Below are 26991 nucleotides of genomic sequence, written 5' to 3' on the forward strand. Positions count from 1 at the left end.
TCTTCTTAAATGATTTGCAGTTTTTCAGCTCAGCTATCCAGAGGAAAGCCTCGCTTATGCATGCTGCCAAAGCCTGCAGAGGCAGTCTCCCACACACCAGACTACCCTGGACTGCTGAGCGCTGTGAGGTCACCGTGCAAACGCTCGGTTTCAGCCAGCCTTCTGCTGCTTGCGGTGAGGGGGAGGCCCCGAGCGTGTCTTTTGCTGGTGGATCCCTTGTACTTGTGGGAGGGGGAAAGAAGCTTATCCAACCAGAACTTGTCAGCTTGTTGCATGCTTGCTTTTTTCCCCCCCCCTCCCCTACCAGGATGTAAGTCTACCACAAAGGAACTGAAGTTCAAATAAGGCTGCTTTAGCCTTGCATGAAACGATGGATTCAAAACTTTAGAACTGGAATGCTGAGGTCTCCTCTTTCACTAAAAGAAAAGTCTTACTGTACCTCCACACTTACACTGTGGGGACGTGTGGCTTAGACTAAGTAGCCAAGCTGTGAAAAGTCTTAAAAAGAAAAAGAGAAAAAAAGAAAGGAAATAATTTTGTAGAACATCTAGTTATTTACTTTTCTAATTACAGTACATCATACAGAGCTTTTCAGCTGTAGATTTTAGGTCGCATTCACTGAAGAGAGACACTTCTGATACAATCAACAAAGTGAGATGTCACAACTCCTATGGACGAGCTGTTCAGTTAACCTTTGATGAAAGCACACTAAGGACTGAAGAAAGAAGGAGACAAAGGGTAAGAATGCTGCCGTAGTACAGCTGATTGCATTTAAAACATACAGATGTTTTTCTATGTCCAGGGTCCAAAAACTGACTGGTTTGCAAAGCCAGCCTTTGGATAACAAATACGTTTTCTTGCAAGGGAGATGTCATAAAATGCAAAAAGAGTGAATGTAAGCTTTTCAAAGCTGTTACTGCTCCCTAATATATGCAGCAAGTCTGTTTTTCTTTTTTTAAAAAACATATTAAAATACAGTTGTTAAAATAGTTGAGACATTTTATGATGTCACACAGTAAAAAGACTTCTTGCCATTATTTTCAAGAATATGAAATTTATTTTATCTTATTTAATTCTGCATGTAACTTTGGGCTTCATGCTTCCTTAAACTGATGGCAAATGCATATGAATATTATATGCCTTTCAACAAACTTTCTATGACATACTAATTTCTATAATAACATTTCAAAAGGACTACCTGTATTAAAAATTATCTCCATTCAGTCTTTCTTACATTCATGTCTGATCAAGGAGATATAAAAATTCCTGGAACTTTAACAGGTTCTATAAAACAAACGTTTGAAAATTTTTGCAAAACTTTCATTTAAAAAAACCCCACAGCATTTATGAGTACCTTTATATGAATATCTTTATGTAAGCACAAAATATTTACTTTATGATCTAACTACAATTTTTCTTGAGCAAAATGATTCACATTTATTAAAATGTGAGACCTATGTTTAAAGGCTATTATGTACTAAGTGTGTGTGTGCATATGCACACACACACAAACAGAGAACAAACACTTTTTGGTAGTGATTGGATTAAGCGAAAATAAGGTGAGGCCGCTGTTAAGGGAAGTAATAGCAAAAGCAGTGCTCTCTTTCATTAATTACGTTCCCAGTCTATGACAGAACTTTAGTAAAGCATAAAGAACAATCCACTAACAATGTTACTAAAATTCTTGATAATCCAGAAAGAAAACTGGTACTTCTTGTAACAAAAAAGCTACATTATTTTGCCAAAAACTTGAAAAAGAAAGATACACTGCACTAAAGGATACGTAATCCTTTGAAGTTTCTTGCAGCACTTGGTACCATTTCAAAACAAAAGTTCTCCAAGAACTAGTTAAGATACCCTCATTCTGAAAGGTTTCATTCGTCATCCATTCCCCTCAGTAAAACAAAATCTTTACTTTTAAGAAGGATGAAGTAGTGTTTGAAGTTAGATTCTACAACAATTTGAAATGGACAGAAAAAGCAGAGTATGGAATGCATTATAATAACAGTATATGAAGAAATTAATTTGTTGTCTGTCAAAGGTGTCGCACTGCTTACAATGGAATCAAGTAAATAGTGGCAAAAATGCAAAAATCACTCCATCTCATAAGCTTGGAGTTAAGCTTTTCAACTTGCCTTTACATCACCTTTTCTTAACTGAAACTGCATGCTACGTGTCAGTCCTTCCTCATCTCCTATTTAAAATTTTAAGCAAAACTTTAAAGGTTTTCCTAATACTTGTGGCATGCTTACTACTGTGCAGTATTTTCACTGTGAATTGCTGTTTCCTCTTACCAACCCCCCCAAAATAAGAATGCTCAATTTAGCAACAGTACCTTTCACCTAATGCCAGCTACACGAGTTAATTCTAAAAAAATCCAAATCAATTTAAGTCCCTCCCCTCAGAAAGACAGCAAAAATTAACAAATCACATTACCTATGAAGGCTACAATGAAAAGTTGTGAGGATGGATTAACATAATTCTATGCAAGAGAACATTTGGGAGGGGGAGGAAGAAGAGTTGAGTGAATGTTTTGAGAAAAGAAGCAGGCAATAAGAAAGCAAGCAGCTTCAGAAAATTCATGCATATCTTCCTTATCACAATGGTGTTGTGAAATCCAGATCAAATTACTGGCCTAGTGCCCGGAACACGCCAGCTAACTGTAAGTCCACAAACACTGACTATCAAAAGACTCTGCAGAGGTAAAACAATGTTTATCTACAAAAAAAACCCCCAAAACAAAACAAAAAAACCTCCTCTGATCTTTTATAGCAGGATTTTACATTTTCAACACCTTCGCTCCATCTGCTTTTACAATCCAATTAAAATGTACAACTGTGCACTAACTAATCTAAAAGCCCCCTTTTCAATATCATAGGCAAAAGTGTATTAAAGAAACACCGTGAAGATCTGAATCAATAAGTGTGCATGCAAGTCTAAATGTAGAGTTGAATGCACATATTTTAATAATTAAACTGATAATCTAGAGCCTTTTAAAATGTTCAGATAGGTGGAAAAACCTATATTCAACAAACATGATACACCCACTTTTTGCACACTAATATTTTCTCTCATTTCCCTGTATAATTGCTTTGCTTTAAAAGAAAAAAACAGTGGTACTGTATATATAGATGAGTTTATTTTGATACACTAAATCAGTCTGTGACAAAATCTGTTTCAGTGGGTTAATCAGTTGTTTTGTGTAGGTCATAGTTAATATGGTGAGACTAGCAGTCATTTGATGGGCTGGCTTTTCCTATGCACCTTACATGCTATGGTACCTTTTGTGCAGCTTCCCCAAGCATTTACATATATAAAAGAAGGCACGTTCACAAAAGGCGCCTCAAGGCATGTTAGCTCTTACAGTAATTAGGCATGAAAAGATAAACTGGTTTATTTGATCATTTAGTCACATTTAGTTTGATACTTGTTCTTTCTTAAGAAGAAAGATTTGGAAAATTTACAGGAAATCTTCACTAAACAAATAATGAGGATGGGAATAAATTGTGAGTGTTGGACCTTGCCTGTCCACTCTTCAATGAAAAGAAAATCACCTATTACCAAAAAGATGAAAATGTGACATATAAATAAAACTACATACACAAGATAGAATGAAGTAATAAATAATAAACCAAATAAACCAAAACTGTCTGGAATTAGTTCTCTTAAAGGTGTAACACTATAAGCGCCTTTTGGGGAGTCTGAGTGACAGTGATAGAAAAGGGTAGCAATTTGTTTTAAGAACAGTAGTTGTTATCTCAACAGATAAAATAGGATTTCCCATTTAACTCACTGTATTTTGACAGTTTACTGAGCACTCCTGCTTTAAGTATAATCACTTCCTTCATCCTGTTTTATAATGATTATCATAACCTGGAGCCTAACAGAGACTAAAAACGCCTCCTCAGTTCCTAAGCTGCATCATACAAACCACTTAAAATCTATTTTAACATTTTTTATGAGAATTGCTATCTTCATCATATAGCTGATTTTGAAGTATTAGCTCCTCAAACCAAATTGGTAGAGCAGTTTTTCTTAATTAGGCTCTCTCTGCAGTACAGTTAACTAGACTGCAACTCAAATAGTCACTGAAGTCCCTAGAAATCCCCTTGTGTAACATCTTGGTTTTAGCATGGAAAATTGCTTTCTCTGTAAAGCAGTCTCTAAGGGTAGATATAGTTTCACATATCATTTGTACAAAAGCTGCATTTATATAGCTCAATGCATGAGCTTTCATACCTACAGTCCTCTAGCTTAATAACAGTTTACTATACATATAGAAAAACAAGAGCAGCAATAAGCAGTTCTACTGCATTTACCTACTGGCTTCTTTTATGTTCCCTGTCTGTAGGAGTATCCCATGCCAATGAAATTTAAGATATAAAAACTTGTATTTTACTATGAAATCCAGACAATTCTTTTTATATATTTTTGTCATGGTTACATTTTTCCACACAAGATCTACACAGCTCACTATTTTCCTTTTGTATTTCTCTGCAGTGCTACAGCACTGGTGATTTCTTCCTTAAATGTCAAAATCTTTCCTCCTTGAAGTGATTTGTAAACCAAAATAAAGCATAATAAAGTCCATTGCTTAGCCACCATCCAGTGATGTTCCTATGGTCTCAGCTCTTTTTTTGTAGAACACTGAAAATGTAAACTGTAGATAGAACAGAGTACAATCTTGCAGAGACTAAATATCAATATCTCAAAGGTTTAAAAATATGACATTGCAAAATCCCTTTAGATCTAAGTGCAACAGTGATGACAGTATATATCAAAGCTTTTGTGAACACCTTTCTTTCCAATGTAATATGGCAAATGTCTCAATTATGTTACTAAAAAATTTCATCCAACAAAAAATAACCATAGCACTGAAGAGCTACTAGTGGCATTTTCAAAGAAACTTAATGATACACTAGTATGTTATTACAAGTCATATTTTTCAGCTGATGGAGATGTACCTTCATTCTTATTTGCACACAAAAATTCCATGGATATGTAAAATATTTCATGAAACCTGAAAAAAATAGTTAAATACAAATGTGTGCCTGTCAATTTTGTAAATATGAGGTCTTCTGAAGAATGGTAACAGAATCAACAAATATTGGAAAAAAGGTATATATGTTGGAATATCCACAATGAAGTGTATATTCTGTTATGAGTAGCTTAAAAAACCCCAAACTACTGACATTGCCACCTTTAATGTTTCTTCTTAAGATAAGCCGATCAAAAAAACCCAAAACCCAAAAAACCTCTGAACATAAGTCCAGCAGTAATATTTTGCACATAGAAATATTTCTTAACTTCACCATCTCAAGATCATAACAGAGACAAATTATAGGTGAATCATCTATATAATTTCAGATGATAAAATATGATGATAAAATTTCAAATCTTGTTGAAACATTACCTGTAAGTTTTAAGATATTGTAACAATCTAAAGGCAATATTTTTTGACAGAACAAAAGTCCTGTATAAGTGCTCTAGAGTTCAGGATGGTAAAGTAATTCTAAGCAAAAGTCAAAGACAGATTTTATTTGCTTTTTCCATTTAAGGGACAGGAAAATACAGTCAGACTCTGAAACATCTGATATCCCTTTAGAAAGTTTATTTCCTCTTTTTTCACCAGATGATGGGAACATCCTCAGTTGACCAATCAGTGAAGGAGCAAACCAACTCATTATTACCTACTTCTAGTCATACACATAGATAGGTCTACAGGTCAGGTCTACAACCTGAAATTTTACCAAAGCACTTATGTTGACTAGGAGTATGAAAAATAATACAGTTATAATCCACAGAGCAATGTTGCCAAAAATCTTCACATGGATGCAGTTATACTGGCAAAAGATAAACAAAAAAAATTCTTTTGCATGAACAAGGTACAATATACTACCAAGTAGTGTAAATTTATACAAAATGAAATAACCTTGGTTTTAGTGGCTTATGACCTAGGGGGAGCTTAGCAATATAACTGTACCAGCTCAGCTCCCATGAAAAATCCTTTTAAATATACACAAGCCTTGAACAACTAGAACCTAAACACAGAAACTACTTCAAACTTTAATACTTCTAATTAGAAGTTCTATTTGATATTTAATTAAACTCACACTTATATCCTCTTTTTAAGTGTGATTCTTGCACTGCTGCTATTTTTTGGGATGCTTGTTTGTTGGAGAAGTTTGTCAGTGTGCATAAGAGTGACATGCTGTACTTCCAGTAATTAAGAAAAGTTGCAGCAACCTGCAAGCATATAGTTATGTTATATAAAGGTAGGCAAAGGAAAGGTTGGAGTTGAAAAATCTACAGATACTTAAGTGGAATTCTGCACTGAGGACAAACATGGCCAAAGTAATACAGCTTCCTCCCAGTCCAACACAGAAGAGCTGGAGGGGTGGGAAGGGGGCAAAGATGGAGAAACAAGAAGAAATGAGTGATCAGCAAGAAGCAGCACTATTTAAGGACAAAATATGAGCAAATACTTGGCACAAGTGCATCAGAAGAAAACTGAAAGCTAAGTGTGCGAGAGACCTAATAAATAAGATCCTCCTTCTCTCTCATGGGAAAGAAACCTTATGTCTTAAGAATTTGATGCTCTCCTACTTAAAATAGAACAGCAAGATATTCAAAAGTATTAAAGAATCTTAGCCTTCCTTAAATGTGTCTCTATGGCTTCCTTCCCCACTTCCCCCAGCAACTTTTTCTTTCTCTCCTTGAAAGATTAATTATGCAAAAGAGTTGTTCAAACATGCATGTTGGTTATAAAAGTTAATTTCATCCAACTACAGAATAGAAGAAATGCCATTTATCTTCTGTGGACAGTCACAATATGCAACAAATAGTCCCCATTCTGAATTATTTATTTATACTGAACAAGTACAGACAATAAATGGTAGAAAAGAGATCACTTCACAAATTAGACTCTGGAGGAGGAAGGGCATCTGAAGACAGTATGGCTCTTGTTGCTATTTGTATGTGGAACATTCTTATCTCACCAATGTACCTTTGCTTCCAATGTTTTTTCTTATAGAAACACCACCCTAGGATAGGTTACAGGCAGACAAGAGGTCATGAGAGAAAGAGCATTTCAACATGGTCTAGTCATGGTGATATCCTTCACTGATGGTTTACTTCCTGCATTTTGAAGGATGTTAAATAGACATATTAAGATGAGGGTGATGAACTTTTTTCCATTTTTTATTTAACAATTCCTTAAAAAATATTGGATAAAATCAAACTGTTATATATTGCGCTGTAATTCTTCAGCCTGGAAAAAGAATGTTCACCCCAAATCCTGTGCTCAATTAAAGACATGAGATGCTGCAACAAGGACGAAAGTGAACTCTGAGGAAAAATCTAGTTTCCTTTCAGTGGTCACCATAAAGGCAGTTTTTGAGGCGAAGAAAAGTATTTCAATTAAAATACTGAAATAAAATCCATTTTACACCCACTATGCCAGAGATATTTGCAAGAACAGTTCATCTGTGTAGAAATATGAGCTCTGGAAAACTGCCAGGGCCTCCAAGTGTGACCTGCTGTGCAAATGCTGATTATGCAAGTTAAAGCTGTCTGGGGTGAATTTAATTTATGTTCCCTATTTTCCAGGATTCCAAATAACTTTGCTTTATTTGCTGCAGCCATGTCAAACTCCAAATTTGTATCTGACAAGTTTTCAAGATCTCGCCAAGTTCTATAAAGCACAATCCCTTTCTATTTGCAAAATGAAAATGAGTTTATTCCAAACTGCCTAAGAAACTGAGGCATAAAAACACTTCTGAAAGCATTCAGAAGGATCAGTCCTGCTCACTTTTGTTTGAAACATTTACAGAAACAGCTGCGGCACTTCTATGGTTTATTTCAAAACAACAGAAAAATGTGACTGACTGACAACCATACCTCTACTCACTATGAATAATTACTTAAGCATGTATATCCAGCTTATCTTGAAACTCTTTAAAAATTTCACTTAAAAGTCAGCCGCTGCCTAGAATCAGAGAATCATGGAATAATTCAGATTGGAAGGAACCTCATCAGATCATTTGGTCCAATGTCTTTCTTACAAAGCAAGGCTAACTTCAATATTGGATCAGGTTGCTCAGGCCTTAAGTCAAAAGTTTGCATATTTCCAGGAATGGAGATTCCACAGCCTCTCTGGATGACCTGTTTCAGTCCTTGGCCCCCCTCCTCATTGTGATATTCTTTTTTTCTAACATCCCAAATGAATTTTCCTTGAGGCAATTTGCACCCATTGACCCTTGTACTTTCACTGTGCACTCCGGAGAAGAATCTCCATCTTCTCTATGAACACCCATTAAGTAGCTGAAGACAGCAATAAGATCTCCCTTTCACCTCTTCTGGAGGCTAAACAAATCCAGCTCTTCAAGCCTCTCCTCATACATCATGTCTGCCAGCCCCTAGCCATGCTGGTGGCCCTCAGCTGGACTCACTCCAGTTTCTCAACAGCTTTAGAATGATCATTTCATGTCATTAAAAAAATTTCATTGTACTGAATATGACCAAGCAGTAAGGTGACAGTTATTTAAACTCTGAACAGTGATTCCATGTCAAATGTTTTACAAGCATAACAAAATATGATGATAATATCACCTAGGTTTAAAAGAACACCCAAACAGGCTTTATACGCTGAACAGGCTCCACACTGTATATTTTTTAAAAACTAAGTTATATACAAATGCATATTAAAATTCAACAACAAAGTTATTAGACATATATCTAAGTGCTGTTTATGCAGCTGACTAGAAAGTGTTCTCTGACAAGGACAATCATGGCAGTAGCGCCAATGCTGAGCTCACGTTTCCTAGAAGATCGTTGCCTATAAACTACTGGTATTGAGGTCATTGCAAACTTAAAAAATAAGTCAAATTTACACCTCAAATATGAAGATGCTCTGAGGACTAAATTAAACTAATTTCACGAAAACGGTACTGTTGCAGGATGTCAATAAACACTAGTAGCCTATTTTAACAGGTGGGGGATTTTCTTTGTTCCCCAGACACATCTGCTTGTGTTTCCCCTTCCCCAATGACAGGCCATTAAGTGAAGTGATTAGGGTGAGTGTAAAGAGAATGGAATGTTTCCAGGGAGAGTCACAATAAATATTTCAGTTATTAGTTCTCCTAGTCTGGAAAAACAACAGATTTCACTGTCCATGATATTTGGGCAGTAGAGTTTTTAATTTATAATAATTAAGGACCAAAGAGCACCCCCCCTCCTTCAAAAAAAAAATTACTGTAATGTTCAAGACTGCTGACCAAAGTAAAATTGTTTTGTTTCATACAAGCCATACCTCCTGCAATGTACAGATCTTTTACTACACACAGTTATAAAATACTGCAAAACAGTGATTAAATACTTTCAGAACTTTCAACAGCACAGATTTAGTAACATTTTGTTCACATTTAAAGGTTATCTTTGTAATTTTAAGAAATGAAAATGTAATTTGTATTTAAATGAAAGCACCAATGTTGGAAACTTCTGTGGTATTTGACTGGAAGAAAGTTTTTTTCAAGTCCTGCTATTTATTACTTAATTTCTTGTGGTTTTTGGCCGGCTTTAGATAAGCCAGAAACTACTAACTACAGTTCTGGTCATAGAATGATACAACTAATCCTGCTGGACAAGAAAAGTGTCTCATTTATTCACATATATATTAATTACTATGTAATATTATTTTGTAAGCTTTAGAACAGATTCACCAGTTACAAGTTGTAACTGATTTCCTATTTGTTACTTACTGTTAAATTTATTTTAAAACAGATTTTAAAAGTTCTTTGTAGAAGAAAATTTGTCCAGAAATAAAGGAACATGACGACAGCAAGATTCATCTGTTTAATGTTAATAGCTGTTCTGGGAACTGCTGCAAGCAAAACACAGGAATTTGAAAGCAATGATGAGGAAACAGAGCAAGAATTCATTTACACCAACAGGTATAAGCGTTCCAGTGACACACAGGACAAGTGCACTTACACCTTTATTGTACCTCAACAGAGAGTGACAGGTGCCATTTGTGTTAATTCGAAGGAACCCGAGGTTCTACTTGAAAACAGGGTAAATAAACAAGAACTACAATTACTTAACAATGAACTTCTTAAACAAAAGAGACAAATAGAAACTCTTCAGCAATTGGTAGAGGTGGATGGTGGGATTGTTAATGAGGTTAAACTTTTACGAAAAGAAAGCAGAAATATGAACTCTCGTGTCACACAACTCTATATGCAGCTACTACATGAAATTATCCGAAAACGGGACAACGCCTTAGAACTTTCCCAACTTGAGAATAAGATTTTGAACCAAACTGCAGATATGTTGCAGCTTGCAAACAAATACAAAGACTTAGAGCACAAATACCAACATTTGATGTCAATTGCCAATAATCAGTCAATAATAATAGCCCAACTGGAAGAACACTGTCAAAGAATGCCATCCATAAAGCCATTGCCACAGACTCCACAGCCACCAAACAAAGTATACCAGCCTCCTACTTACAATCGCATTATTAACCAGATATCTACTAATGAGATTCAGAGTGATCAGAACTTAAAGGTTCTGCCACCTACCTTACCAACCATGCCTGCAGTTACTAGCATTCCAACTTCAACTGATAAGCCATCTGGTAAGTAATTTTATTGGCATGTCTACACTAATTTATGCTAATATGCAGTGAATAACAGTGTAATTATTATATCAAAAATGCAGATAGAATTTATTTATTTAGCAAAATAAATGCAAACAAATGAGTTTGAACTGACTGAACTTCACTTAAGCCTGAGGTCTTTGTGTATATTGAGCCAACTGAATCAACTATTAAAATTGCAAAAGCCCTTCCAATGGGAGAGCTTAACACCATAATGCAGCAGCATAACTGGACCTGTGCTTTTCCAGGCCACTGGACTTGTGGCTGCTAGTGCATGTTTAAGTACTTTAACACTGTTTGCCAAAAGGTTCTAATTCTCTTCTTTCAACTGTAAAAGAGTTCATTACAGTGATTCAGAAGTTCTTCAGACATTGTGTTACTGCCATATTATCCTCAGTTAAGGTTATTATAGGTTTCAGCTACTGCAGTAGTCCATTTTAAGGTTCTTTCTTGTGAAAAGCAAAGTTTTATGGAAACCATAACACTGGTTACACTGGTTCCAAATTTGTCACTGGTACAAATCAAGTATTAAAAACCAAAAAAACTGTTAATGTATGATAGGATACCTCAGAAATTGACATCCTAAGACAAAGTATAAATGTAACTGAGGACTGTCTAGAATATTTAAACAAATGTCTTTTAGCACACTATAATTTGGACAGAGTTCACAGATTGGTATTCTAAACTATGGAATATGCATTAAATTTCAGCTTGTTACATCCTGGCTTTCGTGACTTTAGGGTAATATTACTAATTTGACTTGTTTCCAAAGCTTTTTGCGGGGGAGGAGATAGGAAAAGGAAAATATGAGTAGCTGAGCAAGATGATGGAAGAGTTTGTGAGCAATTAAATTGAATTAGGAGAGTTAATCATGATTTTCAGACTTCAATCCAAATTGTAAGTCACATTTGGTATTCAGATGCATGTGAATGGCCATAATTAGCTCTAGAGACAGTGCACCATTTGAGAATAGATTCAAAGTTAATTAAAATCAATAGAAAAACTCTCAGTAAAGCAAATGGGACTCTTCTGCCCTACTGTGCTTCTTCCTCGAGAATATAAAGGGCAATTTTACTGTGAGGGTGACAGAGCACTGGAACAGGTTGCCCAGAGAGGTTGTGGAGTCTCTTTCTCTGGAGATATTCAAAACCTGCCTGGACGTGATCCTGTGCAACGTGCTCTAGGTGACCCTGCTTGAACAGGGGGGTTGGACTTAGATGATCTCCAGAGGTCCCTTCCAACCTCAGCCATTCTGTGATAGGTTCAGTTCAAATAGTGATTTTATGGATGCTTCAGTTTTTGTTATTAACTACTGATCTGAATAGTTTAGAACTGTCACATAAGCCTTAGCTCTAGCTAAAACATGTTCTTAGCCCTAGAGTGAATAAAACTGACAGTAGTATAATTCAAAAAACAATATTTTATTTGTTCTTAATGTGGATAAATCCTTATTTCTGTTCAGTCCCTGAACCTCTGGTCCTTCATTCTTTCTCAAAATAGGAAGAGGCTATGTTCACTTTTGCTCTCAACCTTTTAGGTTCTTAATTTTTAGTCAGAGTTATTTTGAGATGCTGCAATTTTACTAATGAGATAATTTTTATGACTATGGTTATGCAGTCAGTTTTCTTTATATTAATAGCAAATAAAAAGGAAAACAGTTTGAGTCCTAGGTATTTCTGATATATTTTTTAAATATATAAAGATAAAACACATCTCAGCAGCCTTACCCCAAGCTAAGGAAAAACAGTAAACAGGCCAAGATTATCCAATCAAACAAAACCACAGTAAAACCCAACAATGTTCCATACAAGATAGCCTACATCAATGCTTGTGTCTTAACAGTTCTGAATTAAGAGTCTCATAGCATATTCAGATCAACCTATTTTTAATATACCTCTTGTAGTAAAAACAAAGAAAGAAAACAAGAAAATGCATTCTGAATGTCTGATTTAAACATGCAAGCCGCAGAGACTTTTCCCGTTACTTCACCAACAGAAAACTACAGTCTATACCAGATGTATGAGAAGAATGAGCCACAGAAAATCCTCACTACTCAACAACCACCCAAATTTTATTTACCTGTGGCTAAGACTGAACTACTATAATTCATGATGTCTGCAGAGATCTGACACCTTTTGTGTAAACATTTATGAAATTATTACAAGATTATTGATCTAGCATATGATAATTTTTGCATTGTATAGCTCTAGAAAGGAATCTATATCTGCTCTGTACTTTGCACAGGGCACTTTCACTCTGGCTAATACAAGACCAAATGGAAACAAGTGGTGGCATAGTAAGGGACGTTATATGGTGCTCATTAGTGTCTTAAGAGTTCTGCCATAAACCAGACTGCAGGCATTTATAATCACATTAGAGTTTAGTTGAACTAGATGATTAGAAAACAGTAGATAAAGAATCCAGATTCACCTTTAGTTCCATATATTTCCAAAAATAGTTCGCCTATTATTGGTTTAAATTTAAGAATACAAAAGTAGTCTGTTTTTCAGTGTGTAGGCAACATGTACTCGCTTCAAAAAGAAAGAGAGGGTCCCCATAGGCATCTGAAATCAAGAACTGAAATAGAATTAGTCACATAAGCTGCACACAGCATATTTATCAGGGTATTTGCAACATCTTCCAAATGGCATTGTCACACTCTTTAGGATTACCAAATACTGTAACTGTCAAATTAAACACAGGTTTATTTCTCCTTGGAAAGGCCAACAACAAAAAAAGTGTGAACAGGTGTTTCAGTTTAAAACACAGCCTCCAACACACTTCGTTACAAAGCACACGTTTCACAATATTGCCAAAGATGAATTGGCCTAAGCTTACATCGTGAAATGCAAGACCTTAGCCAAAAATATCATGATTTTAATTTTCTATGTAAAAAAATCATGAGAAAAATCACATCTATTACAATTTTTTATGAGCAATACACTACAGGACAGCCTCTTTAATAATTAAATTTTGGCTCAGATCTCAAAGTAGGTTCAAGCTTAGTCCAATCTTCTCTGATAAGGCATTCCACTGCTGGTGACAGATGCTCTATTTTTCTTTCTTTCATGTAAGATTCTTATCAGTCCCCTCATAGTACTCCAAAATTCTGTTAAATGCTCTTTTAGATGTATTAGCCATAACGAAACCAAAAGATGGACTTTCATTAAATACACAATAGAAATATGAAGGGGAAAGTAGAGAAGAATATTACAATAATAGAAAGTTGGGCTGAATGGAATCTGAAGATGCCATTTGTCACTTCCCACAAAGCAAAAATCACCTGCTTGTTCCTGACAGATATGTCCAATGCATTTTTATATACCCTCAGTGATGGAGATTTACAAACTGGCTAGGTAGGGTCTCAGCAGCCTGTCAGATTGTTTTTCCCTGATGAATTATCTAAACTCTCCTGCTGTAACTACTCATCCTATGGATAGCAGATGTGGAGAACAGTTTATTCCTTCCTCTTCTACATTAAATTTCCATTCAACTTCTGTAAATAAAATATCCTTCAACTGTTCTTTTAAGACATATCACCATTCCTGTTGCACTCTTCTGAAATCTCATCAATTGGTCCACATCCTCCATGAGCTGCTGAGTGCCCAAACTGGACAAACAGCGATAGCTGTTTTGTCCATCATTGCACAGTGGAACAGAAAAATTACTTCATGTGCACAGGACTCCTGTTGATACATCTTCATATAGTATTTGCCTTTTTTGCAGTGTAAAACATTGACTCATGATCAACTTGCACACCACTAGAACCCCCAGATCCTTGCCTGAAGAAGTGGTGCTCATCTGGCTATTTTCCATCCTTAGCAGTGCAACTGTGACTTCTGTGAGAAAAATCTGTGTCTATCAAATAATACCATACCTTTGCCTGACCACTTCAACTGGTTAAGATGATTTTTAATTATAATCATGGCTTCTCTCATGCTTGCAGTGCACCTCAGCTTAGTGTTACCTGCATGAAGTAATCATTCTCTTTATTCTATAGTTGAAGCTGCTGCTGGAAATACAGAATAGCACCAGACACAAGACAAATATGTAATCTGTGATTGTGATCTGTAAATTAGTGTGATACTGCCTCAGGGGTAACTACTCTCCACATGTAGTTTTCACAAAGTTAATCACTTACCAAACAGTAGTTTCATCTAGCACGTATTTTGAATGTAATATTTTCCTAAATGACAGTGTCAAAGCCATAAGAATCACGAGCGGTGGGGCGGGGCGGAGTGGGGGAGTGAACTAGATCTCCAGAGGTCCCTTCCTCAACGAACAATCAAGAGCAGGAGGGTTAGACTAGTTGGAATAGATTACCTCCAGAGCTTCCTTCCAACATCAATGATTCTATGATAAGACAAGACATCTGCTATTCTCCCTTATCTATACAACCTCTCGGAAAAGGAAGTTTCACATTTGTTCTACACAAACTTATTTCTCTCCTTATCTTCTAGTTTGCTACAGTTTGATTTGTTCCAGGAAAGAACTGAAATTAAGCTATCCTTCCCTCACCCCTCTTTTTTGACAAGGAACATTTAATACCTTTTCCTCATCATCCACAACATTTTCCATTCTCCAAGCACATCTCAAACAAAATCCCTTCCCACAGGTACTGCTCCAAAAATTGCTTCAGCTAATTCTCCACAGGTGTCTGGAATGAATTTGAAAAACCCTCCTTAGGCCCAGCCACTGAAAATAATCTACATATGATTTTATCCAATCATTTCTGTACTGTCTCTTGAGTTCTCAACCTGTATCAGTGCTCCTGGCTATCCATCTGATCATAGCTGACCTATTAAATAAAAACTGAAGCAAAAAGAAGTATTAAATGCCTCCTCTGTTTCATCCATCAGCAACTCTCCTTCCTCACTCAGCAGCAGACCAATGCTTTCTTCTTGATCATAGACTTAACACTTTTCTCACTAGTTTTATTTTGTCCACGCTGCACACATTAGCCAGTAATTTGACAGAGCTAATATTTGAACATTAGCGAGTAATTTGACGCAGATTCTACTTTGTCTAAGCTTTCATTTTCAAAGCTACTGAAAAGCTCATGACTTAGCCAGGTCGGTTTCTTACCATCCTCCCTAGTCTTCCACATTAGCAAAATCCATTACAATGTCCTTAATAGAGCCTTTAGGAAACTTGTAGACTCCTCCATTGAACTCGTTTTCTACACAATCTTCTCTACCCATTCTCTGAATTTGCTGAATTCTGTTTTATTCAAGTCCATCAGCTTCATTTTGCTTTTCTATTCACTTTCCTTTTGTAAGAATTGTGGACACCATTATTTCATGGTCAAGATCACCTACACTGCTTTCCATTTCATGTTTTCAATCAGTTCTTCCCTACTTACTAGGTTCAAATCTAGTATATCCTGTTCTGGATTTGCTTTCTCCATTTTATGTATTAATCAAAAAGCTGTCCCCAACAAATTCCAAAAACTTGCTGTATATTCTTTATCTGCTGTATTCTTCTCCCAAACAGATAACCAGATAGAAGTTAGTAATTCAATAAAATAATCAGCAAAACCAAACTTTTATTATCATACAGTAAAAATTTGTGGACAGCAGAACACGTATTTTCCAGGTTAGAACTGTCAAGTGGAACATAATATCTAAGATTTCCTGTGAATAAACTGACAGCTATGTATTGTAATATTTTTATTAATTATTCTCCTAACAAATCCACTAACATTCCTTATTTCTGTCTACCTAAGATGCTTTTATCATTAGGGTTATTTAACATGCAAAGGAGGGTGGAAGGGTTGTTATGAAGGAAAAGCAAAACAAGTTTTCAGTAAATACATACCAGGAATATAGAAAATACCCATCAAATGACAGATGCAACAAAATTAGAGGGTATAAGGGAAACTAAAATTTTGCAAGTGGAATGTCAGCATGCATAAGTACAATAGATGAATGCAGAGATGGATGGCATGTATAACATTTCTTTTAAGTTTATTAGTGATTGTATCACAACTTGAAAAAAGAAGAGCATGCTGAAGAAATGCTTCCATCAAGATACATGAAATAAAGGCGCAAATACCGTAGATGTCTCAAAGACTACAATAAAGGACAATAAAAACTATTGGACAAAGTATTGTGATTTGTATTTGTAGGGTATGTTAAGTATTCTGATCTCTTTTTGGATAACAAGCATCTGAACTTATATCAATGTCATGTCCTTTAAAAAACTTCAATAACCTGTAAAGAAGCCCACTGGAAGAAAGGGGCAATAAGTGTCAAAAACTAAACCACATTTAAGTTAATTATGTGCATGAACTGCACAGAAAGTGAGACTTTTATTCTTAAGTTACTTCACATATTTCCCTTTCATTTGTATTAATGGTTTTAAATTAAAGTTATAATTAAAAATTACATGAATCCAAGCTTCCAGTGCCTTGTGAAGCACTATTTACAATTACTGAATCCTACCAAAGGCAGGAAAGATATATGTAAGAGCCTGAGATATGACATCTCATATCAGTAAAAAGTAAAATGTTATGTAATGTGAAAATATCAATGTAAAGTAGAATTAGATAAATCTCGTTAATTCATAAGAACACTCCTCAGCCGTGAATACAAGCCAATGCAAGACAGGAATTTAGAGGAGAGGGTACAGTAAAGTCATGCAGCTCCACATTCTTTAGTTTTTTTTCACTACATGTTAGAACATCTTAAAAAGTATTTTCTGTTTAGCACAACTTAATTTTTCAAGTTATGGTGAAGAAGTGAAATACAGTTAGAGAAACTTTTCTGACCAGTTTTATATAACATACTTTTGTTTTAAGGACAAAAATTCTGTCTTCAGAATCTACTTTTCACTGTTAGCTGGGAGTTAACTGCAACACAACAGTTAACTATATTCATTTATCCTATTACATTATTAACTAAGCCTTCAACAATAGCTAAATCACATGGGTCTGAAATCATTAAATTCATGCCAGAAGTGCTTTATAAACAGAATGAATTTGAAGCCAGGCTTCAGTGACAGGTGCTTTGACACAAGCACTCCCCTTAACGTTGCTTGTTTGAGCTCTAGTGTTACAAGGTATTTTTTTTCAGTAATTGTTTCCTTCAAATGACCAAACAATCCCTTTTATGTGCAAGACATATAACTTTAAATATTGCCAAAATGATACAATAACAAGTCCAATGTCTAGGAGGCTTAAAAGGATTAAGCACTGCAATATAAAAGACTTCACTGCGTAATTCCTAGGTATCATTAAATACAGAAAAAATGCATACCAACATGAAATCTTGTTATGGTATTTCAGATCAGAATCTAGCCTTGTGCTACATGAGAAATCTAAAATATTGAATAATCTATGCACAACATAATTTTATTTGGCGCATTTTTCCTAGATGCTGAATTCTGAAGAATTTTTAAGAATACAATCCAAACAGAACTAATGACTGCAGAAGAGAGGGATTAAGGAGATGCAAGGCACAAAGACAGGGCTTGAAGAAATGTAATCATGTGGTTTGTTAGCAGTATTACAGACACAATTTTCTGAACCTTTTTCATGTTCTTCAATTTATCCTAAGACCCATTGCTCTCCCACTGGCAAAGATGGGTGCAAGTACAAAGCAATACAGTGGATCTCAGACACTCAGTTATCAAAAATTACTATGATCTTTATGTAATATAATGCATGATCTGTTCATTACACAATTCTGTCTCTATCTTATGCATCCATCCAAAATTATTTTTGTAGTTAAAAGTGCTTTTTCTCCAATGAACAGGCTCCTAGATTACAAAGGTACTACAGCTCTACTCCTCAAAGGTCTGCTTGACTCCCTAGAAGTAATCTTATCAAGACTACTTCTTTGAAAGTCAGGATCCTCCCACTCTTTCAAGCGAAGATAATAAGACCCTTGTTTGTAAAGCACACTAAAATTTCAGAAGGAAAAGAACATATTTACATTTAATTATAAAAACCACCAAGAACCAGACAGATCTAGTAAGAGAACTGTCCTTTTCACCTAACAGCAGTAGGTACACTACAGAGGAAGTTAATATAATTGCTCCCCAATTTTTTTAAATCTAAAACGGCAACATCTGTCACTGCTGGCCCAGCATCTTTCACAAGAAAAATTAATAAAGAAATATCCGAATAGCTGCACAGTTCCATAGTTCAATGGCAAACTGCAATTTACGTAAGACAAGACAACAATTGTACATTGTGTCATAGGAAACAATAATATAACTTGCATGCTGTCACATTTATTTCAGTAAAAACTGATATAAGGCATCTGAACTGATGAGAAATTAATTTAACCATCTTACAGTTCTATACATATTATGTATTACAAAACAAAATGCTCTCATTTTTTCTGCATGTTTTTTCTACATGAGTATTTATAAAGCAAGCTAGTGCATGTTACTTAAAATTTAAGACCTTCAGAGCAGTGACTCTCTTTCTGTAATGACTTTCTACAGTACCATGACACTAGATCCTATCCCTACACTCAGGTGTTACTTTAAAACAAAAACACTGTTGTGACTATAATCCAAAATAAGATACTCATTTAGAAATATTTCTCTGTCATGTCTGAAGTATCCTTCCAAATCTACTATTATAGATTTATTGAAGATTTAAATGTAAACTGAACATTTGCTCCATATTCATAAGCCAAAGTGTGGTTTCCAAATAACAAAAAAATCATGTACCAGATTTAAAGGAGGCAAGGCATACAGGAATAGCATCTTGTCAAAATGTTTTTGCTACTCATTTTTTTGAAAATAAAGGAAAATGTTAAAAACAGCTGGTTTTGATTCCCAGTAGAAGAACTTAGGATTTCAAACATAACAGTTCACAAATTGTTTACTTCCAATTCTTATTTATTCATTCTTTTTTTCCACTCATGCCCAAAAGGCAGACAGGTAGCTGTTGGATAAGAGAACTAGACAGTTGGGCCTTTAATAAAGTTATTGACACTACTGGAAACCTGAAGACAGACAAAATAGTGCAATATCATAACAGAATCAGTGCATAACACCAGTGCATAAACTAAAAGTGTTAACAAAAAAGGTAAAATGTTTTCAGGTACCACAGAAACTATTTAAAGATGACATATTGGAAATATGAACTATTGGAAATATGGAAATTCAGAACTATCCATCTATCCAAAAAGACTTTGGGAGGACCAGGAGATCTTGTCATGGTTAAGCAGCATGGTAAGCAATCACTATTACAAGAAAGAAGACATTATTCAAAGCACCGAAGTCCGGTCCAAATGAGGATACTGGAGAAGAACATGCTCTGTCAGATTAACTGTCAAGACACACTAAAGTCTCAGGAACAACTTGCAAAAGGCATTAAAAATATAATAAATCTGTTTTCTAACACATCAAGAACAGAAAATTTGACTAAGAATCTACAGGGAAAGATAAAAGATGCACTCAGAAAAAAATAAGTCAACAATAGAAAATCTAAATTAATTTTTGACACATGTATTCACTGAAGAGAAGTTTTCAGAGGTTCCTATATTGCCTTTGTTATTGGCAAGGAGGACACTCTGAAGGATCTATCTCAGACTGAAACATTGGTAGAAGAGGTTACAGAACAAATAAAGAAAGTGAATACTAATGAATTGTGAAGACTTGTGCACATTCCCAAAGAGTTCTAAATTAATCTGAATATGCAACTAGTAACTACTGTGTAATACCTTACTAAAATCTGCTTTAAAAAACAAAACTGATAAAAAATATTCTAAGAACAGTAGAATAAGCAGCAAACAAATATGAATTATATTTTTGGATAAGAATCAACTTGGCTTTTGTAATATTGCTTTTGTATCACTTTTAGAGAATTCTGAAAGCATCAGGGTCTATGCAGACATATTTCTGGTTTACATACATCATGATGTATGTGAATTTGTAAGTCCTACAGAGATCTGTACTGGGGCCAGTGTTCTTCAGTACATTCCCTTGCATTTCTGATACCAGACACATCTCGGACTGCAAGCCTTACTCAAAGATTTGGAAGGTTAATGCCTGAAAAAACATCACTGAAAAGTAGTTGCAAACTCTGCTTTAAAGCTTTTATAATAGTTAATCTTAAAGCACTTTAATGGAAAAGAATCACATGCAGTACAGCATTGTTACAAGGTGGCCTAGAAATAAACTGCAAGATTAAAAAGCTGCATATATTAAATTATAAATTGCTATGTATTTATTTTTATGAAGACAAGATGAAAGACTTATAGTTGACTATTTTAGGAGTTGCTTCCATGATGACTCTGAACTGACAAGTTCTTTTTTGTTTTTAATAAGTTATGCTGCACACACATTGTGGTAAAATAAACAAAAACAATTTAAATTATCAGAATTGATTATGTCTGTCTCCTTCCACCTATCATGATAAATCATGCAACTATGTCACTGAATACTGTGTCTACACCTAAGTTGCCAGAAATCTGAGCAGACAACCACAACAGAAATGAAGAAGGGTCTTAGAAGCAGCAGTCTATTTACAGTCTATGAGTCTATGAGACAACTAAGGAAACAAGAACAACACAGCATGGACACAGACCAAAAACTTGGATCACTTCCCTGTGCACTGGCTTCTTGATTAAGTACTTAAAGAAACAAACAAAAAAACCCCCTCAAAACAAAAAATGAGCTTCTTGCTACAGAACTATTTTCATTACTAACTCATTTACTGAGTACAGAGATAGCCCTACTTCCAGTGCTGGACAGTGAATTATGAAAAAGGATAGATGAACAGAAATAATTTAAAACAGAAGTTATTCTTAATAGCAATGATACACTTTAGTATGACTCCTGATAGAGAAGATCTGACAAGCGTTCCTCCCTCAGCATGGAAAAATCAAGGGCCTCTGACCTTGAGAATTCTCATTAACTCCCTCTTCTGTTTGGCAGACATATGAGCATAGCAGCAAAGCAGCTGGAGGAGTCTATATGCAGATACCAATACAGACTGACAAGTTGTTTATATCTAAATTTCTCAGACTCATTAGCATGGAATGTAACTATCTTTCCCATCAGAGAAAATTTCTTCAAAAATCATGAAAAATACTTTCAAAGAGACTAGGCTCTTCTTTATGGACTCCATGAAACTCAAGAAATGAGCTTGTGTTCTCTTTCCCCCAAATGAAATAGGATTATTTGTAAATTCTGTAAATGTAAAATATTTTTACCTAAAATTTCCCTCACTGTACAATGGGCACTCCATATTACAAATCTGAATTCTTATTTTGTGTTTAGCTTGTTATCATTTATTAGAGTGACAACAGTAATGCCTACATTATTATTTTATGTGGTTGATTCCATTATTATTAATATCCTTGCCATTGACAATTTTGAAAATCTAAAAAGCTGAAAATCTCCAAGAAACTAAGTCAAACTTATCATTTTGTTTTCTAAAGGAAAAATATTAATATTTATCTTTGGAATAATTCATGTTTAGTTTCTTTATAATCAATGTTCTTACACTTCAGTTGCCTTAAAAAACCCCCAAACCCCTCCCCCAAACAACACCCCCCCACACTTGTATCAGTTACTGGTAACTGTGACATGCTTGGGGGGGGGGGGGAAGTTACAACAAATTAATCTGAGGTTTAAAACTGCAGACATAGTGGAAACTATACCTTCAATAGATGAAAAACAAATGCAGTTCTCAGCAGAAGCAACTCTACTGTAAAAAGTTAAGAAAAAACCGTAGCAAATCAAATATTGTCCTGTATTAAAGATATGCTCAATTACTCTGACCGCAGAATCCTTCTGTTTTGACACAGGGCCCTGGAGAGACTGTCTACAGGCATTAGAAGATGGCCATGATACAAGCTCCATCTATCTTGTAAAACCAGAAAACACAAATCGACTTATGCAGGTCTGGTGTGATCAACGGCATGACCCTGGTGGCTGGACAGTCATTCAGAGACGGCTGGATGGGTCTGTCAACTTTTTCAGGAACTGGGAGACATACAAGGTTAGGACAAGTGAGCAGTTTACTATCTTCTACCTCTAAAAATTACTGGTAAATTTAATTTAAAGGGTGATGATTTTAGAGTCTGGCCAATAGTTCACTTGAAAAGAAAATGTGTGCGTTTACCCTTCCAGAAGAGGAAGCCTTTATAAAACAAGCTATTTTGGTTTGCTATTTAAGAATGCACTAGGACTTACCAATAAAACAAACACACAATATTAACACGCTTCTCTTTCTTCCTTTACAGCAAGGATTTGGTAATATAGATGGAGAATATTGGCTTGGTTTAGAAAATATTTATTGGTTAACAAATCAAGGCAACTACAAACTGCTCATAACAATGGAAGACTGGTCAGGTCGAAAAGTATTTGCTGAGTATGCTAGCTTCAGACTGGAGCCAGAAAGTGAATATTACAAGTTGAGATTGGGACGCTACAATGGCAATGCTGGAGACTCTTTCACTTGGCACAATGGGAAACAGTTCACCACGCTGGACCGGGACCATGATGTATATACAGGTAGGAGGCCCCTTTTTGTCTCCTTGATTTTTTTTTTTGTAAAAGGAAAAATTTATGCTCATACACAAAAAATTAAAATGAAATCATAATTAAGTTTTTAGAGAGCTGACAATTAGTAACTTGCAAAGCACAAACTAATTTATGTTCTCAAACCTTACGAGAACTACTATTGAAACAAAAATTCTCACTGAAATATTTAATATTTGAACTAATACATGAGTCTAAAATATACTGCTGGGGGTTGAGACAGTAATGCTAAACTTTGAAACTGGGCCTAGGGTGATAAATATTCCAGTGAGGGAGAAAAACAGTAATGAGTCTATCTGTAGAACTTAAGTACAGAGCTGGGGCCTAAGAAGGCTAAAGAAGGCTAAATTCACCTGTCTTTTACCACATGAAATCTATGTGTTAAATACACAACCAAAAAAAACACACAACCAAAAATATTGTTTTGTGCTTAGCTGGTTTGTTTGCTGAAAGATTTTTCATTTGCTCCCAGGACTGAATCAGAACTTTCTTTTGCAGGTAACTGTGCTCATTACCAGAAAGGAGGATGGTGGTACAATGCATGCGCTCATTCAAATCTCAATGGAGTCTGGTATCGGGGAGGACACTACCGCAGTCGGTATCAGGATGGTGTTTATTGGGCTGAATTCCGGGGGGGATCATATTCACTAAAGAAAGTTGTTATGATGATAAGACCTAACCCCAACACATTCCATTGAAATTCTTCTTCTATTGGTTTGTTTTCCTGTTCTTTTTAAGAAGCATGTAAAGCTATATTGTTATTATCTGAAATTATCTTTTCAGAAACAAGGTATGTAAGATATTGTACATTTATTGCTAAGATATGAGGGCGTGTATATTGTATTTTCAAGAATCATTCCAGGAAAAAAAAAAAAAAAAAACCTGAAATGACATAACATTAAGAATGCTTCTTTGTACTAAAGGCAAGTATTAAGCCTTTTAGAACTCGCAGTTGAGATGGACTGTAGATAAACTTTCTGGTTTTCATTCCCTGTAAATTAAGTTAGATGGCAAAAATACTGCCACAACATTTAAATATTTTTGTATGTTATGATATGTATAAATATTCTCAAATATAGGAAATATTACAAACTGTACAGCAAGAGTTTTATTATTATTATTAGCAATCATTTGACACAGGAAATCATATCCTTTGAACTACGTAGCTGGTATATGTACATTGGTGAGATTATTCTAATTTAATCTGTGTTAACTGCCATTAATAAAGTTAGCACCATCTGCTCACAAATTCAAGTTATATACTCAGATCATTATTGTCATGATAAATTCAGACTGTCCCCTTCACTTTGAGCCTTTTAATACATCTGCTCCTATCATTTACTATTCACTTTTAATTCAAATATTTTAGATTAAAAACTCGAGTCATTTTTCATACCAAAATGAACTGGCTACCTATATATGGAAATTGACTCAGATGTACAATGGCTATAGCATGTTGTATAGCCACCATGTTATACTAAACAACAAATGTCACATTATTTTGTACCTGACTTCAGCCATTACCTGCTTTGTAGCCTCTGTTGTCAGAATGGCAGGAGACAAATTAAAGGGACTATCCAACTTTGCAGGCAAATGATGGATACCAGTATATAATCTATTTAATCCCCTTAGCCAGTAGAAGAAAATTATATAAAGAAGTTATCTGTAGTCAAGAGCAATTATATTTACCATATTTCACAATTATAACATATTACTGTTCGTCAATTTCTTAAACAGATTTACTCATCTATATTTAGAGGTCAGTAACAACTATGAAATATTGAGTAGGATAGTTCTAATATTCTGCAGAGGTCAGTTCATAGAACAGATTCTTGTAATGCCCATTTCAAAATAGAAATTATCACAAAAACCGTAAGTTAGAGAACGCATATATGAGTGAAAGCAAAAGCCCCTGGCAGTTCAATGTATTTTTCAGTAAGCCTGTGAGATTTTGAGTGTGTGTGTATGTGTGTGTGCACACGTGTGTGTGCGTGTGTGTACTCATGCACGCTTTTTCCCTTATTACCTCATCACTTCTTTACAAATGTATGATGTGCATTAAAGTGATGTCTGATGTAGCATGTGTTGTATATAACTGAAAGTAGGGTTTTTAATATATTATTAGATTATTCCTGTAACATTGCATTCCTTTAATAAAGCAACGTTATTTTGACATATTTAGATTTCATCCTGTTTCAGTTCAAATTACCTAGAGCAAAGAACAGATAATTACCTAATTTCACACAGCTCTGCCTTGTAATTCAAATCAGCTCTGATATGCAATTATTATTAATCTGCGTAAAATTTATGGTCTAAAATTGCAACATCAAAAGCAAAGCCATGCCCAACTGAGAACAATACCGAATTTCCAGACATCCCAAGGAGGAAGAAATTTTTGTAGGTCATACTAAAAGCCACAATTTTCAAACAGTATTCAAGATTCATCTTCAACTGATTTATCCACCGGACTTTGGAAAACAACTGAGTATTTAATGTTTAGATAAGAAATATTGAACGTGTCTATTGGTTCCACAGCCTCGCCACAGTGTTCTAACAATTAGGATTATAACATTAAGATAAGAAAATGCCTATTGACATTGACACCAACCACTAGTTTTGTCAGAAGTGAACACACACATTGGACTGACGCCCACTTTAGAAGAGTCACTTACCAGGAAGCTCTTCAAAATGCATGTGTTGTATGCATATTCAATGTGTTATTTGTCTATGAGCAAACACCCAAGACTTCCTAAAAATGTTTTAGCCTTAGGTTATGTTCATACTCCACTGTCTTCCAGTGCTCCCTCTGTAATGTGCTACCAAAGCATGTATGGGTAGAGCACAAAACATACCACTTAGCTTCTCTCAACACACAACCCACAGAGACCCTAAGATACAGGGGCAAAAAAACCAAGTAACGCATCACCCATATATGCAGCAGTTTGGAAGAACTTCTTGTCACTGGTAAGTAACTACTGTGGAGTGTTTGCCCACTTTTACTTTTAAACCATAGGTCAACTACAAACAGTACCTCCCTACATGCACAGGTTACATGAAAGTGACTATCAGAAGCTTTATGAAGACAGCAAATGGAAGATATTCTTCCAAGGGCCACTTCATACCTGAAAGCCTCTGCACCTAGAAGTGCTTGGCTTTGTGAAGGAATGCACAGAGCTTCAGGTATTCATTCTGCAGATCTCAATGATGGGGCATATCATCAGAAAAGATAGAGTTGCTTTTCTGTAGCAACAGATACAGCTACAGATACATCTCCATAATATACACTCATGGTTCAGGTCACTAATGAAGATGTTAAACAGTACTGGACCCAGTATCGATCCCTGGGGTACATCACTAGTGATCACCCTCCAACTGGTCTTCACGCCACTGATCACAACCCTCTGAGCCCAGCAGTTCAGCCAATTTTCAGTCCACCTCACTGTCCACTTATTTAGTCCATACTTCACCAGTTTGTCAATTAGGATGTTACAGAAGACAGTGTCAAAAGCCTTACAATTGAGGAAGGAACCAGAAAGTTTGAAGAAAGGGCAATGTGGGTAGAATAAGAAATCTTGACATATCTACACTTAAATTTAACAAACTCACTAACAAAAGAAAAGAAAAATTGGAGGACAGAATATTTTAGAAAATGGAGGAGTAAAAAGGTTGAGCTGTTTTATCATTGGCCAAAAGAGTGATGTTCACAACACAAGCTGTGGCTCAGCTGGCTGACAAAGAAGAACTGAGGATATCTGATATATTCACACCAACTGGGGGTGGGGGACAGAGAGGAAATGAAGCAGAAAATGAACAAGGTCCCCTATGTA

At 35.4% G+C, this 26991-nt stretch overlaps 2 protein-coding genes across 2 annotated transcripts in view; one reads left to right on the forward strand and one right to left on the reverse strand.

The window, feature by feature from the left end:
• Positions 1–26991, reverse strand: part of RALGPS1 (Ral GEF with PH domain and SH3 binding motif 1) — a 137683-nt gene that overhangs the window by 68555 nt on the left and 42137 nt on the right. The window lies entirely within an intron of this gene.
• Positions 238–25345, forward strand: ANGPTL2 (angiopoietin like 2). Its single transcript, XM_013955442.2, has 5 exons — positions 238–738; positions 9781–10636; positions 22429–22622; positions 22867–23137; positions 23663–25345. The coding sequence occupies exons 2-5, from the start codon at positions 9829–9831 to the stop codon at positions 23860–23862; spliced, it is 1473 nt and encodes a 490-aa protein (XP_013810896.1). The 5' UTR covers positions 238–738; positions 9781–9828; the 3' UTR covers positions 23863–25345.

Source organism: Apteryx mantelli, chromosome 21, assembly GCF_036417845.1.
Source record: "Apteryx mantelli isolate bAptMan1 chromosome 21, bAptMan1.hap1, whole genome shotgun sequence".
In the NCBI taxonomy this organism is placed as follows: Eukaryota; Metazoa; Chordata; class Aves; order Apterygiformes; family Apterygidae; genus Apteryx; species Apteryx mantelli.